The following is an 18,528-nucleotide window of genomic DNA, read 5'->3' as shown; positions in this document are numbered from 1 at the left end:
GAATAGAAATACTTCAAAGTTTCGTTCGCAAAGTTTCAGACTCCTTCTGTAAAGGGCCATATATATACACTTAGCCAAACTCAACGATACCTTTCGCGCAGCGAATCGCGATATGTCAACGACAACGGCAACGACAACGACGACGAAGACTACGACGAAGACGACGACGATGGTGCACCGCGTCGGCGACGGAGCTCGTTTTCGCGGCAGGCGGTTTCTCCTTGAGAACAATACAGCCTGATTGTGAGTGTTTTCTTAAAAAACGAGAGCAAACCCACGTTCACAAACAACTTCTATCCCGCCCCTGCACATCTTCCTCCTACTCTTCCATCTTCTCTTCTTCTCCCTCCCTCTCCCTCTTTCGCTTTCTGTCCTTTTTTCTCTGCATAGCCCACTCGTTCTGGCATCCTTTACATATCAGGAGCCAAAAGAGAAAAGGAGAAAGAGAGAAGGACTCGATCGGCTCCCAAGAGCCGGTTCGTTATGGCAGAGTGGCAAATTATCGTTATGCCTGAATCTGGGACGTCACTGGCGAACGCGATCGATAGCGCGGGCATTTTTTTACACTTTATTCTCGTTGTTGCTTCCTTCTGCAAAAATACAGAGGATACTTCAAGGGGAGGAGGGAGCGAGGATAAAGAAGCGATAAAGCACGTTGACAGCGCTCCTTTCCTCTCGTGGCACGACGTTAATCTCGTGAAACGCGGACAAGAATGTGAAACGCGCATTGAAGTCTCCGAGGACTTCCTAATCTGGGATACACACGCGCATTTCTATTTCTAGACATCTATATTTTAATTGGTTTTATCATTCTTGTGAAATATGTTTGTATGTTTGATGCCACGAGCGAATAATCATCATTATCTCGTAATATTTTTATTCATCTTGCTGTTTTGAGAACTATATCATCTTTGTTATTGAATAAAGCTTTTCCTAGTGATCTTGGATCTTGCACGCGTAAATGCGTGTCGCCTTGAACGCAAACAAAAGGGCGATAACCCTACTCAATGACGATGAAAGCACGCACTTTTGACGAAAACATCTTCGAGAAGATTTCCTCTTAATATTGCTCTCTTAAAAATTTAGATTATTAGAATTTTTTTATTAGGATATCCATTCTAAATTATTAGTTTTCTTTAATAACATTATCTAATGTAATTATTTTGCGTAATTCTATTTAATTCAATGAATGCATCACAAACAAGTAGCAAATTACAGTAAATCAGAGAGTGCGCTATAAATAAATGATAGAAATATAGAATTTAAATGCAAGTGCTTTCTAAAATATGCAAAGAATCAAGATAAATTTATTAATAAAGAAAAGCACGCAATTTTATGGTTCTTTCACAATGGAATGATTACATGACTCCAGTTTAATGACACAAGTTTGATAATTTTTCATTACAGAAATCTTATTCAAAAAAAGAATATTTTCATACTAACAAGAAGAAGAAGTTGCAATTGCAAAAGTGCAAAAATGTATAAGGAATGTATTATTGAATAGCATGCATAAAACAAAGTTAGAACAAATTATCGAAAAAGTCTGATTACATTCTCCATTTGTCTCTAATTCCATAATATCTCTTCTGTCCTAATTAGTCTATATCTTTTTTCAGGTATACATTCTTCAGCTCGTGATCCATCGTCTAATATTTGCAGGGTCGTATTATTTTGAGGACCCTGAGAGGTTCTTGTGTCATCGGTCATAATCTAAACTCGCATTTTCTTCAGCGAAAACCCCAAAATTAGCCGGTTGTTTTAGCCATCGTTAGCGCCCACATTATCCTTATATGTTAAAAAAGGATTGTTTTGCTAAGTCTCGGTCAAAATCTGACCGTGAGATGGGTGAATTTGGGAATCTTGCGAAATCAAGGCCTCGTGAACGAGAATTTTGTGCGTACACAGAAAAGATATTAAACACTCAATAATTAAATTTTTAATATTTAAAGAACCTCTTTTTACTTACACAATTAATTGTAATTCAATCGCTTTATGTTTGAAAAAATGAAAATAATCAGTGAGTCGTACTTATTAAAATTATAAAAATATTTTTTCGAATACAAATATATTATTAATATTCGATCTGTATTATTGATCTCTGTTATTTCTATGTTTTGATTATTTACATATTTCATATAGATTTTGGTTCCATTTAAGTTGACTGTTGACTTGATTCCGTACAAAATATTCAAATATTTTAATATGACTAATAATTTGTTATAATCTGTTTGCAAAACTTTGTGATTTATTGCCAAAAATAATTTCAATTCACAAATTCAGATACAGCTACAGATTTCAATAATAATATTGGTCTCAAAAATGATAATTGATGTTTGTTTAAAATGTCAATTATATTTCAAAAAAAGAAATAAAATTAATTATTTACAATCTATTATAAGAATTTTCTCTGGAGGCTTTTATTACTATCGTGTTTCAAATTTTTATATCAGATTTCGCGGAATTTGCTTACACGCCACAATTAAAGTCGCTTCGAGACGGAATTTGCCTTTAACGTTAGAGGACTAAATTAGAAATATATCTGACCATATAGCATTTTTTTAGCTTCCGTTTCTGATTTCCGATTTCAAGATAACATAAAAGCTTCTTATGCTGTTTATACTTTTTCCTTATACTTTTTCACTTATCTATTTAATCTTTTTTTCATAATGTTGCGCAATTCTGCATCCGGATGAAAGATATATTATCTCAGTTTCTTCAGTGAGACTCCAAGTGATATAAAATTATTCCGATGCTGAAGCGACGTCACGTGCATAATTACGATGTCTCCGATAGTTTGGAAAGGCCGTCAGTCAATCTCGACAGATGACTATGCTACGTCAGGGACAAAGAAGCGCAGCAGGTAGCAAAGCGAGATTCTCTCGTTATGTATATCTCAATATCGACCGAGCTAATTATTTTTGTACAATACACGCTTAATATCTGCAGCAGATAGCCGGCTTGATTCTATAGCACGATATAAATGGACGTGCACATTGTTCCCGCAACGTTCATTACTTGATCCTTAAATCTGTCTCTGGTTAATCACGCGTTCCTTCTCCACGTTTCCTCTTTTGATATCCCGGAACGTTTATTTCATTGCGTCCGATAAAATTCATATTTCTCGACCAAATTTCGCATTTTATGATATGCAATTATCGCTCACTTCTTTTAATATGAACGGAACAAACAGAGAAAACCACGAGCGGTGGAACAGTTCACTTAATGATCTATCTAAATTTATCTTTTGATTATATCTTTTGATTTGCATTTTAAAATCATGTGTGTATTAATATTAATTAGTATTAATAATTTACATAATGATATTTTAATGTGCCATTAAATTGGCACACATTACGTATCATTTTAAAATATAATCAGTAACGCACAATTCTCATTTTAAGTTACAATTATCGTATCATTGTTCAAACTAAATTCCTATACGCTTATAATTACACATACATATTTGAATGTACTTCATAATTTAAAATACTTTAAATTATGAAATATAAGAGAAACATACTTTTTTTCTCTCTTCATCACGTAGTTAAATAACGTTAAATTTCTTCGTATCTTTTAATTTTACAAATTCCGTAATTTAACGTGTTTTAACTCTCCCGAAATATCATCGAATCCATTAGGATATTCCCACCAGGTTAAACGCGCGAATTTCCGGAAAAAGTCGCACGTGGATCCGGTGAATAATTACCAAGCGAGATCATCGTACGTTTCATCGGTAGCGGACGAGTCGTTTTTTTTTATTTTTCATCGCGAAACGCGCGAATGGACATGCGATCCTTTTTCGCGAGCAATCGCGCGGGTAATTCCCACGTACAAATACGCGAAACGAATACGGATATTGGTAGATATGTATGTTCATAGCGAGCGAAAAGGAGCAGAGGGCATACGGTTGCCATGGGAGCGTATTTGCGTTGCACGCACTCATTTGATCGATAATTCCTAACTCCGCGCGTACAGGGCAGGTCGGTGTTGCAGCTGCAGCTGCAGCCGCGAGAGATCGTGATCGCTCTCCTCTGTCCTCTTTTTTTCCTCTTCCTCTCCGACCGCCTATTTACATTCTTCTCAGCGCCGGCGCGAAAATATTATACGGTCGTATACTTTTCAATGGCCGCAATATAAATATGCTGTTAAAAAAAAAGGACGAGAGAGAATGAAAAATTTCGCCAAACACTGATATGTATAATTAGCTTCTTTGAATAATCACCGAGCGAATATTTCGAGCGTTTTATCACGAGCAATGCAAGATATAAATTTGATTTTATCATCGATTCATAAAAAAGCGCATTAATATGTTTCGCTGTCGGACAAACGTATTTTCATATTGAAAAGTTGTGTACCTTCAGCTCTCTCTCTCTCTCTCTCTCTCTCCCTCTCTCTTTTTCATCGGCAATGTGTTTACATTTTCACTTATGTATCTCGATAAGCTATTCTTTATCGAGATATCGAGAACGAACATGAGAGAAGCAAAGATAATTCTGATATATTCGTGATTAATCAAGTTTTTAATTGCTTGTTGTTTTATATATTGCAAGAAGCAGAGGTAACTACATTCTCTGCAATAATGTAATGCAAACTGTCGAAGTATAAAATACCCGAACAATTAATTTTAATTTTATCAAAAGAAACTCCTGGCAAAGTAAACTTTAAGAGAAGAAATAATTGACAAAATTATTCAGTTATATTAACGAGAATAATTCACTGCATAATCAGGAGAAAAACTCACCTGAACATGGCCGAGGTGTTGCTCCACTTGTCGGCTGACGTAGACGATTTTCCCTGTTGCAGTGACTACGAGGAAGAACCCTCCGCTGTCAACTATGTGCTATTATAATTTGAAAAACGATTCTACAATGCCGCCTGTCTCAAGATTTGCATCACTTATAAGCGTTGTGTACTTACGTCGACAAAATATTGCTCCAAGTCGAACTCGTTGAACTGTCGGGGAAGAAAATTCGTCGAACGACGTCCGAGTACTATAAATAATGCATAAAGTATAAGAGTAATAATGAGACCGTGAGTTTAGACTTTTGATTAAATCTATTTACATTAAAAGTATATATGATGTGACAAGTAATTCAGCCTCATTTATTATTTAGCATAATAGTAAAATAAGAAAACGAAAAAATATCTAGAAATATTAGAATAATAACAAAAATATGAGAAAATTAATAATAAATTATAATATTACGAATTTAATTACAGTAAAAATTTAGAATAACAATAACAGAATATGATGATTAATAAGAAATTATAATTAAAACATTTTTGTAGGAAAGAATTTTAAAAAATTCAACTTACTGTATTGTGTCCTTAGGAAGGCGGCCGCTAATCTCAGAATGGATATCTTGTCCATCCTCCTCGAACTTCCAGCAACGATGGGTACGAGGGCCGCCATCGTCGAGATATTTGTATTGAGATTGTCACGGCGTTGCTTTTCTGCCATATTCCGCGACGCACGTGGGTTGCTGTAAAAAGAAATGAGGAGTGGAATTTAATAGTAATGAATTATTAACATACGAAACATAAAAGTTTTTTATCTTATAAATTATAGAAATGCATCTTCATATATTATTAATACGCTAAGTGATATATTATATTCACTTTAAATTTATAAATTTCCATAAATTAAGTTATAACAAACTTCTTTTAACAAAATTCTTGTATGTTAATGTGAGTAATATATATCCACCTCGAATTTAAATTTCCATAAATTAAAATACAGAAAATTAATTTTATGTAGAAATTAATATATTATAATACAATATTGAAACCGATCTTTTGATGATACTTCGATTTTATCAAAAAGAAGATATTATTAATGCATAAGGTATTATATAATTTCTTGTATAATAGTCTAACTATATCTAATTATAATAGTTGCGATACATAGTTATAATACTATAATAATTGTGAAAATTATTATTATATTAAAAAATTATTATAAATATATTTTTCTTGTTTTATTTATTATCAATAATACCATATCCGGCTGATAATTGCTTGTTTTATAATAATAATGATGATGATGATGATGATAATGATAATAATAATAATAATAATAATAATAATAATAATAATAATAATAATAATAATAATAATAAACAAATTTCGTGTTCATGATGATGAATGTAACAAGAGATGAAGAATCAGCTTAATTATTCACACATGAATTTTTGATTCAATAATTTCTACTCCCACGACAAATATCCCAATTTACGTATAAATATATCATACCTCATGCAGAGACACGTAGTTTCTTTATTACATCGCGTACAGCTTCCCGCAGTTATATAGTCGACTAATACACTGTCGCGAGATTGTGGACAAAAATAAATTTACAGTACATATGAGCCATGACGATAACTAATATCTGAGTGTACGTGTACACTCCAATAAACAGTTGCGCGTGTATCTTACATGCGCGTGTATATTGATGGCACTGACAATTTCAAAGATTTCAAAGATTTTTTATATATTTACACATACAAATATATATATATATATATATACACGCACATTTATTTGATAAAATTAATATAATTTATGTAATATCAAAAAATTTTTTGCACATACACATACATAACACAAGGATATTTATTTACAGATAGAGCATATTTGATATCAAAATTAATTTAATATCAAAATTATTTTCTGGAAAATTCACAAAACAAATAGATTCTATTTTTAAAATCTCTGTTATACATACGTACATACACATACATGTATTTAACAACAGTCATAATAATTTTACTTTTTGCACGTTTGTGGTTTGTTTACGGGTCCTTGCACTTGTATAGTTTGCAACAACGTTGTGACTGTATCGGTCATAAGTTTTACGTCTGACGACATCAGTATTTGCATTCCACTTATCAAGATATTACGCAAATGACATTGGCCATTCCACAAGAAAGAATTTAAAATTCTACGGAAATCACATTGAGACGGTTTGTTCTTGCTAAAGTGGTAAGTGATAAGCGTAAAGCGTGAGATAGAATAGAATTACGTCAATTAACGCAGGATGTTGGCTCGCTATACAGTATTACAGAGATATTAAACGTAAATTAAAGTGACCTCGGAGAGATGTGGTATTGATATTGATATTTTGGATATAAAAGTTTTCAATGATATTCTCAATTATGTGTGTATGTAAAAAATTAAACATTAAGATTATTATATTTATAATTTTTTTACTTTTATTATTTATTCAATTTTTAATTCTTCTATATTTACAATTTTTTTATTTCAAGATATAATAGTAACTTTATATATAACAAATCTAATACATAGTAACATTTTAATTAAATGAAAATTCATTCAAAATTGGAGGCGAGAAAATTGTCTCTCAAATTTAATTCAGATTTATTAAATTAATTCTTCGTCTATTGTTTATATGTGTTTTTAATCATGACATGATCAAAAGAACAAAGCTATCTTCAATCTTATTACTGTCATGTTTTGTTTCTATTCTCGAGTTATTTATAAGTAATGAAGTATAGACGCATACAAAGTTAACGTATCGTACATAAATATTTCTTCCCGATTACGTCACAGTATGTTTGCAGAAAATCTTTAAATTCGGTTATCCATTTTTTACGAGATGACGACCATATAAATGTGTGTGTATGGATAAGTCTTCGTGTTCATCATCGGCCTTGAGGCAGGCATTCCAGTATTTAAATGTGTCATCAGAGAATTTGGTTTCTCGACGAGAGCACGGCAAATAAATACAATCATTTTAAAATAATCTTATGTGAATACTATATATCTATTTTTAAGATTTTAATTCAATACAGTTATAATTATAAATAATAAAATAGTTTATGAATTCAACATAATGAGTATCCTTGACATAAGTAAAAAGAAATTGAAAAAATTTATAGTATTTTTCACGTAAAAATATGTAGTAAAAGTTGCAAAATCTCTCATATGTTACAAACTGTCGTACAATTAATGTCACATGTAAATTAAGAAAGCTCATCATTTGTCACAGCTTTCTAAAATTCAATATTCAATATTTTTGACGCGCTAAAATTCCATTAGATTGTATATTAATCGGCGAATATGTCACTGTTTGTTTTAGAAATTTAATTTTCCAAAGTATCTTATAAAATAATTATTTAATAATCTCTATCTTTTTTTTCTTAAAATATTCGCTGACAATAAACATGACAACAAAGACTATAAATCTTATGACAAACACATATATCAACTCACTACTAATTTGTATTTCTGTAAAGAATTGAAAGACAGATTTAATTAAAATAATAATTATTGTTATTGGGACAAATTTAATTAAAATTCTCATTATTATTAAACAATTTAATTAAAATAATCATTATTATTATTCCGGAGCATTGTGTACGAATAAAATGTTTCGCTATAATATTAATTTTTTGTATATAATTTATGTATCTTTTTATATAAATATACAAGAGATATATACAAAAGAAAGATGTTGGTTACAAATTACAAGAGAAATCAATAACTTATTCGGATTATTCAAACTATTAATTTTCCATGGATAGATTGACATCATGATGGATTGCAACTTACATACTAATACTTTATGAACGTGTGTACGGTGACTTTGTAAGATTACGTAATCGAATATTCAAGAAACAACGGTATGACGTTTATTTGTCTCCGCTAATTAACATACTATGTACTAAGTTTGTACTTCAAATGCACTATATACTTACATACTACATACATGTATTATATATATATATATATATATATATATATATATATATATAATATTCAGCGCGTTTTATTAATTATTAAGCTCCATCAGTTATAATTAAATTCGAATTTTTTAATATAATCTGTAAAAATGTGTGTTTATCATACATAAAGGGGTAACCTGGTTTATTCGGGACAATATTGTTGATTTAAGCGCGTTGCATCTTTCACAAATATTTGAAAATATCTCACGACCTGTTGCTTGGTACACGTATAAAATAAGCAAACACGCGATTACAACATCTCGACAGCACACATTTATGATTTTAATCTTTTTGTTCGAATCGCTTACATAATGGAATTAGAGCTGTAACATCCTGACCCTCTAATAAACTTTTTAATTACGAATTTCCAAACCATAAAAAAAGCTATAAATAACTTTATACGTAACTGAGCAAAATTATGCCGCATGTTTTGCACGATGCGCGCACATATGTATATTATAATTAGATAGTTAGAGTTCTCCATCTTAAATAGTATTAATCGATCGCTTTTTTGGCACCGTGGAACCTCGCATGAATATATGTATTTTTGCCATGAGTAGAAACAACATTGACTACAATGTGTTGTTTAAAAAGCATCAAACGCATTGCCGGGATGCCACGCGGGATTCTTGAACGTAAGTCAGTTATAGATCAAGGCTAGCGGCATGATTTCACCGATTTATGATCCGCACGTGCGAAGCTTTTGTGCCTCTCTCAAAAATCGTAGCCGAGCAATTTACCGAGATCTTGGTCGACTCCGGTAAATCATTCCGCATCGTTCGCGTAAATCGAACTAATTGGTTTAATGCACATTAAATTAATTCGTCGTCCGAAATATTTATTTCGCGCGAGACACTTTTCTCTGCTGACATGTCAGCACCAATAAACAATCGGCGCTTTGGCATGGTGTCTGGTATCCGCTACGTATCTGGCCGAGAGCCTATCTGGCGAACTTTGAGTCGATGTCGTGACGATAGAATAGGGCATGCAATAAAGTTAGCGAACGGGATAACTCGAAAAGGCTGGGACGCGCAGCAATACAAAAATGTTCTTAAGCACAAATAAAATCTGCGATCTACTATAAACCGTTAATCCGCAAAGATAAGAAGCGGAGAAATTAGAGATATGCTCGTGATCACTAAGAAAATTAAATTAAATTAATTTTAACATCTAAATGATAACGATTGCAGATTGCAATAATATGAAATATCTGTGTCATCATGTGTACGTCATAGATATTAATTAATTTCTGAAAATAAAACGTGTGATAAAATAATATTATAAAAATGGAAAATCTATTTCGCATGTTGATTGCGTTAAACAAAGAGGATTGTACATATAATTAATTCTATATAAGTTTGATATTTTATTTTTATTAAATTTTTAGTACAAAAAATGATAAAAATGATAATATTTCGTTTAAAATTATTTGTAATAATAACTTTGTTCAGTCAAAGCTATATTGTTAATGTATCTTTCAAAGGATTTAACTATAAATAAAAATAAAATTATTATAAACAAATAATTCCGAATAATTTTAAAAGATATCAGCAAATTCTTTTTATCTTAAGTCGATTAAATCATTTTTCCAAAATGCTATTTTTTTATAATTTCCACTACAAACGAAATTATTATTAGTGCAAACAAAATATCACTTTCTACATTGAAAATTTAGTTTATTAAATGTAGGACGTATTCACTTATATATAGATGTTGATTGGAATACTATATAACACGATGAGACATTATATTGAAATGAAATATCATTCAATGTATAGTGTGACCCATTGTAATCAATTCATGCGTAATAAATCATATAAAAAAATGGTTTTCATTAAATCTAATGAAAGACTCTTTATACAACGCGATATGATTTTTTTGTATATAGAAACATTTAAAAATTTAAAACTTTTATTAAATTAATAGAAATGAAACATTTGTTATTTTATTACAAATATAAATATCAAATATTAAAATATTAGGCATTATTGAAGCAAAAATAAAATGCTCTTAAAATTTTAATAAAACTTTAATAAAGTCATTTTTAAATTACATTAGGGGAGATTGAATTTGCAACATATGTAGCTTCATTAAAAAAATATTAATACTCTAATAACATTAGTAACGATATAAAATACATCTAAATGATTAATAAAAATAATCAAAATGAATAATATAATAATAGTAAGAGGAAGATAATACAGCAAAAGACGATCAATTTAAAGAAAAATTGATTCCGTATTTTTATTGTATTTATGTTATTAACAATACTATTCCTGAAATTAGCATACGGATATTACGACTTTTTTTTCTTGCATAATATATCGCGATCATTTTAAGTAATTATTCTAGCGATGGCCTTGGGCTGCTTTTTATCGCGTCGATAACGGCGATTAAGACCTCGCTTTGACGTTTTGATACAGTCGCTGTTGAGACAGTTACGGGGTAGCGATCTCGAGAGGTTTAACAAAAACAGGATGAGAGAGAGATAATTAAACCAATTCGTCGGCACAACTTCGTCGTAAACGCGCAATGGCATCAAATTTTTGGTATCACGTTATCGCGTCGAGCAAATAATATTATTTTATTCTTGGATGGATGATGTTTTCTTTTCCTTCCAGGTCTTGCGATTGATACTCTACATGGACTAGTTATATAGAATAGTTAAAAATATTATATATATACGAATTTTTTGATAATAAAATATATAATATAAGAAAGATTATATATACATAATATATTGTGAAAACATAATTATAAATAATTTTTAGGATAAAGATTAATCGACAGACGAAGTTTGATGAATTAAGCAAAAAGTGACATCGAGACGAGATGTGCGAGATTTTCTTTAATACCAATAATATGGAAAAATATTGAAATTATAATAAATATGATAAATTTCCTCGCGAGCGAGCTGCCGATGTAAATGTTAGCTGCCGAACATATATTCCAACGTCGTAATAATGTAATAATGTAATCCGCGAGATATGACAGGAGAGATATATATTTCGCTGGCGTCGTTATTGCGCGACAGGCAATAAATATTTAAGCTCGCCGCGAAACAATGGCATAAAAATTCAACGTCGCCACTGTCGGCGCATAGACGCGACAATATTGCGAGGCAACAGAAATTTTACACGCGGAGTTATACATATTTTTGCGAGGTTGCAGTTCTCGAGGGACAAAGCGAATGCTCAAAAGGTAAAAATCGATTATTTCGATTTTCCCCTCGTCAAAAAAGCGATAAAATCGCGAAAATTACCCTCGTAAATTAGAAATTTAATTAATCGCGTCGAGGGGAAGCGGGGGCCCGCTTTCTTTTTCGTCGCGAATGTAAAAAAAGCATGTGCGAAATTTATTCGACCGTACGCAAGGTCGTCGAAACCTTTTCAGACAATGACGTAACCGCTTGCCGATCTTTTATGCCGCTCGAAGGCTAGTTCGCTGGCGGCCATAGATAATTATTTGTCAATAAATAAGTCTTTATCATTAAGAAGCGTCGAAATCTCGAAAATAAGAGCAAATCATGTGCATCAGTAAACCATGCACGTCTACTAATTCTTTTACGCGACGATTCACTATTTCCCGTCCATCGCTCGCACTCTTTGTTGGCTTCATTCGTGCGCGAATGAATATCTCTTTTTCACTCGTAATGTTATCTAATAATATTATTTTTTACATAAGATTTTTACATTACAACCTCTGATAATCAATTAATTTCATGACATTTATAAATTTATAGTAATTAATGAAGTGATTTTTTTTTCGATAAAATATTTGAAAACAATTACGTATAGAATTTCTTAGAATTTTTATCTCTTGTTGTTAAAAAAAAAGATTATCATTAAAAGATAAATTACTAATTAAATAGAACTGACAAAAAGAGAGAGTAAAAAATGACGATCATATATTACAATCTTTAATCTATGTGTTAAAAAAATTAGTCATAATATTGAGGAGAAAATTATGTGTATATATATATATATATATATAAATTTATAATAAATTATATCGTTATTATATTATATTATGTTGTTATTATATCATATAAATTATTATTATTATTACCGTCACGGCGAATATCATTATTTGTTTGGCGCACTGCTGCAATGTAAAATGAAAGTGATTGGTAATTAAAGTGTCACTATTAATCAATTAACTAATAATTAGCAAACCGCGATATATAATGCGATAATTGTTGTATAGATAATAATTTTGCGATAGATATTAAATACACATGTAGGGTATACTTGCGTGGTAAATTTAATACACATTGCGAGAGCTGCTGATATTATTCCGCGCGTTGCTGATGAGGCAATTAAGGCAGAAGTCATTAATTTGATCGGACTTAATTTGGGAGTCACTATCCGCGATAAATTATGTCCAGATGATTCTTATAAACTCTCCCAAACGTAACCGCTTCTTTTTTCCGTGTTACATCATCTGTGTCCTTTCCTTATGCTTATATGGCATTCAGATGCAGACAAAGCCAGTCAAACCGGAAGGAGTCAAAAAGACGACCAAATGTTCATTAGAGGCATTCGTTAAAAGTATATATCTGGGTACTTTACTGGAGATATTTAACTCTTAAAAAACACTGTAATAAATTTGTATTCTTTTTAAATACCGTCTTTTTCAATTTTAATGCTTAATGAAATTCAGAGATATAGATTGTCTCTAGAAGCAACTTGGATTTTCTTTCTTACTTTTTGTGATTGGAGAAAAGATTCTTTCGAACAGAGCAGATGGATATACTTATAATGAATAACAATTCGTCTCTCTCATTTCGGAAAGTAAACTTTCTGTGAACGAAATTAAAAAAAAAACGATTGATTTAATATTAGAAATTATTAAGAGAATATTTTTTTCGAGAAAGATTAATAAGATTGGTAGTAAAAAGAGATTGGTAGGGAGATTAACTCGAATCTCTTCTTGGATCAGTTTTACAAAAGCAAAAGCACAGAAGAGAAACATAACATTTTGCATATTATATTAATAGATTTGATTTAATCTGCAAGAAGTCTCAAACAATATCTAACAACATATATGCTTTGATACAGAATACATGTATAAATAAATGCTTTAAAATTACGAGAGAAATATATTCTTTGTTTTTATTATATTAGAATATGCAAGGATATACAGGAAAGAGCAAATTTTATATAGTAACGGATTTTTATAATATAATTTCTACGGGATTAAGTAAACTGCGGTATTCTCTTCACTCTGATTCATTAGCTCTTTTTGACAAATGAACAAAATTTAAGATTAGAATTTTTAAATCGAGATTATAATATTACACGAAAATTCTGATATATATATATATATATATATATATATATATATATATATATATATATGTATACATATATATATTATTGATAAAAGCGAATATAATAAAAACTTTATGCATTTTTTATTGGCTTATTTCGAATATTCATGATTTGGCATTTACAATTATTTTTCACAACCTAACAATTCGCTCAATTGGCAAAAGAATTGAATAAAAAAGTTATAATAATAACAGATAAAGAGAATAATAATAAATAGAGGGAAACTCAATTTTTAATGCTTTTGTCTTAAGTAGTGTCAAGAATTTTAATTGTAATTTTTATCTTAAAATACACAGGATGTAAAAAATTACAAAATATAAAAAGTATAAAAAATTCTGTAAATAAGATTTTATCGTATCGATAAGTATGCATAATATTTAAGTACCATATTTTCATTTTCACTTATATTTACTCGTTTCCGTTCCGGAACGATAAACTTCTACTATCAGTTTACATAAAGCACAAAATTAAATACTGTATAATTAATTTCTCATAATATATAAATCCACAAATTTCAATTCGATTGAAAAAGAAACCATTTAATATAAATTATTAACCGAAACTGCATATAGTATTTATTCAATAATAATAATATAATAATAAATAATTAAATATAATAAGCAATCTAAATAAATAAATTTAAGTAAATAAATTATTTATATACTTGTGAATTAAATAATTAGAATTTGATTCCGTTTGTTTAGCAAGTCACCAATTTCTGCAACTCTTTATTTTTTCCGCGATATATTTTGTATGTACTCTAGACATTACATCTTGATGATTGTCTGCAAAACAAGCTAAACTAGTATAGGACAGCAAAAATTTTTGTTGCCGCCCGGTCCATGAGGGACCCCATTCTCATACATTTAATTTTTTTTGTGTCCCTCATGCATAAGCACGCACACTCGCATACACGTGAGAACGTACGAGAAGTGTCCTGGAATTATAAGTTGGGTAGGTCGTGGCAAAACGTGACAAAAGCAACATGTCGACGAATGTTCTCATACGGATGAAATTTTCATTCTTCATGAAAGTTGGTGCAAAAAAACTTCATTATTAATTTATCGCATAAAAGGTTAAAATTAAAAATACATAGCGTCACAGAAAATGTAATCAGATTTCTTAAAATTTAGGAAGAAATATATTAGATAAAATTTATATTTTTTCGAATTTATAGAGAGAGAAATAAATAATACACACATATGTATATATAATAATTTTTTTAATGATTTAAACGATAGTTAAAACCATAGTAAATCACACACCAAATCTTATGATAATTACATGCCATATTGAGAATTAACATAAATATTATATGTGTCCACGCAATGTGTGTGTATAAACATTCAATATGTACATTCTAAACTATCGTGCGCGGTATATGCAAACTTGAAATGTCAGAATATCAGAAACGGAAAGAGTTCCCAGGAGGAGAAGCGTAACAATTTAAAACAACTCAATTATTAAACATTTCAATATGCAAAAGAGATTATTCCAATTTCGCTATCCGAATATTTCATCGCGTTTACAAAGGTTTTTCTTGAATGAGTAAATATAAAAGCACTTTGACGTTTTGAAAAAACAATGCCGGCATGCAACGACGGAAGCACGATGGGAATGATGGATTATAGGAGCAAATAATTAGCGCGCATATATACTTCATTAATTCTGTCAAAGCGCCCGGCACTTCCTACGCTAACCATAAGTCATAAGCCTGGAGACGCAATGGCACAAAGCGCGCATTCAAGTGCACGCTCACGTCGTAGGTAGACCGTTTCCTTATTGATTCAGGAAACGAAGTGTGTGACTTTTGAAGTTTAACGACCGTGAGTTCATGGTCACAAGGTTTTCTGCCATTGATTGCACATCGCACTTGATAATTCAATCAATCGTTCTAGGAGACAGCGCGTAAACAACATTTTTAGAATTACATTCCCTATTTAAGGAATAAGAAAATGATATCATTTTACAATTTATATAAAATTATAATTTTTTAATATTTAACAAATAATGATATGAAAAATCTCGGCCATTAAATATGACGCTGCATAAACTTGGCGTGTCAATCCGAGGCAACTTCTTTGATTTACCGATTAGGATTTGTTTCAACTATTAAAAATTATAGAATTATATTAAAAATAATGATACATATATAATTCTACGGAATATATATTTATTTTATAAATAATTGGGAAATATTTCAAAAATTTTAAATTAATAATTTACGATGTAGTTTTCATAACATATATTTTATATGTAACATATTTCTATTATATTTTATTTACTTTCCATATATAAAAATATTATTATAATGGCACGCATATTGCATGCAAATTTTGCAACATATATATAAAAATTTCTTTTTTAAAAACTATAGAGTTATATAGTTATATAGAATTTTTTCAATTATTAATATAAATTAACTTTCGATTAAAAGAACTTCTGGGGCTTAAATTTCTTTTAAAAAGAGCCATCATTCTCTAAAGTTGTTTTTACAGAATATCAAGTATTCTTTCAGAAGGAGATGATATTATTCGCATTTTTTCCTCTGCTACTTATTCATGGAATAAAATAAGAGCGTTGTCGTCGTTCTTTGCTTAGATCAAAGCGCCTTATGCTCGGCTCTTAACAAGTTGCTCTTAACGATGCGTATCTCGCCCTTTTAATTGGCTCGTTTTAATTACTATCGTTTTGACGAATGTATTATAACCGAGTAGCCAATATTCTACTTGAAATTCGAAAAAATCAAGCTTTTCAACTTCATAATTGAGTTTAAGATTTCTGTCACTTGACAGAACGTCAAACGATTAGATATACGGATGATACGCCTTTGCACTGACGATTTTCGGTCCGTCCTTTCGCACGCTCGCCGAAATCTCTTCCATAATCCGAAAAGTTTATCCTGGCAGGGACGATATCCCCCATACGACCCCTGTATTTGCCGCGCCCTCTTCTCTCCATCGTCAAGGACACCAGACTTTCGATCGTCATGGGGAAGGGGTTTCGGTAGCACGGCTTTGCGAATGGGATAGAACCGGAGAGGAGTCCGCGTTCCTGCAGGGATCGATAACGGGTTTGCTACCCTCCCACAACGGCCGGTCGACTGATATACGCATTCAAGGTCGCTCGATGAAACGAAATTGTACGGAGCGGCAGGCGCGCTCAATTTCACGATTTTTGTTAGTTGCGTATTCAATAGGTTTCGTGCCAGCGGATATATTTAGGAGCAATTTTTTAATTTCTTTTTATAAAAATAATTTAATTGTAAGAGAATGTGACACTAAGTTGATTAAAATTTTGATAGATACTGAGCGATTTCGTGTATTTTTTTTTTCAAACGCGGTAAAATATATAAATTATAACAATAAATCGGTTCTTCTTTTTTCCCAGATGTAGTCGATAATCACAATGTAAAAATGCACATTAACAGTAATTAACAAAAATTTCATATTATTTTATATCGTGAAACATTTTTTCAATTTCGTATTATTAATAAATATTAATAAATGCGTGTCATAATATATTAATACATTCGTATTATTATATTCTTTATATAATTTATCTTTGCAGAAGCGTTATCACGCGACACAAAAATGAGATAATTATAATCCGCTACTTAGAATTTTATCACTACACATATTATATTTCAGGGCCGACGTTACTGATATACAACTCGCAAAACAAAACATGTATTCATTAGCGTTATTTTATTGGAGTATACGGTGACGGCATATTCTATTCTTGTACCATATTAGACTTATTATATTTGTAAATATGATGTAAATGGATCGATGTAACGCATCCAAATTTACTTTTTAATTACAATTTTCATTAAAGTTCAATTTAGTTGTATATATTAATATATAAATATAAATTATTTAATCAATACGCTATGTGTAATAAAAAGCAATTCTTATCATTATAATTTAATTAACCGTTCTCAATAAAAGATCTTACTTGTTTAATAACAATTTATTTAATAACGAGTTATTTATTAAAAATTTAAAATATTCTAGTCACGTGAAATTTATGAAAATATTAATATTATTCTATAATATAAATGTGTATACATATAAACTTTATAATTTACTTGCTATTTTTGATGGCATACGAAATAGATTCTATGAATAGATTTTTACATTCAAGTATTTGAATGACCTCTTTCAATGCGAAGCAAGTTGAAGGACTCGTCGTTCATGGCGCACAGTTTTGTTTGGGCACCTCTATTGCGAAATCCGGGCGGTGTCGGCAGTTGCGTGCAGTAGTGTGTATGGTTGTCCTCTTCTCTTCTCTCTATCTCTCTCTATTTCACTCTCCCTTTATTCCTCTCTCTAGTACCATCAGCGTTGCGACACAGCGGGACCGCGTCCTGCCTCACTGCGAGCCCGCGTAAGCCTTTCAAATTCGGAGCCCGGTCAACAGCCCCGAATTCTCTCTCTCCTCCCTTTGCC

General features: G+C 30.8%; 1 protein-coding gene across 3 annotated transcripts in view; it reads right to left on the bottom strand.

Moving 5' to 3' along the window:
* LOC145963575 (circadian locomoter output cycles protein kaput) overlaps positions 1-18,528 on the bottom strand; it is an 85,784-nt gene that overhangs the window by 10,722 nt on the left and 56,534 nt on the right. For all 3 annotated transcript variants that reach the window (XM_083085665.1, XM_083085664.1, XM_083085663.1), the window contains 3 exons: positions 5,317-5,483; positions 4,918-4,991; positions 4,742-4,840 (listed from right to left, as the gene is read on the bottom strand). In XM_083085665.1, coding sequence (XP_082941791.1) covers positions 4,742-4,840; positions 4,918-4,991; positions 5,317-5,483 — 340 coding nt within the window. The remainder of the gene's footprint in view (positions 1-4,741; positions 4,841-4,917; positions 4,992-5,316; positions 5,484-18,528) is intronic.

This window comes from Camponotus vicinus, unplaced genomic scaffold (assembly GCF_025532165.1).
Source record: "Camponotus vicinus isolate PSW18456_S1 unplaced genomic scaffold, iyCamVici1.0 SCAF_12, whole genome shotgun sequence".
NCBI lineage: Eukaryota > Metazoa > Arthropoda > Insecta > Hymenoptera > Formicidae > Camponotus > Camponotus vicinus.
This window is presented reverse-complemented; position numbering and strand designations above follow the sequence as displayed.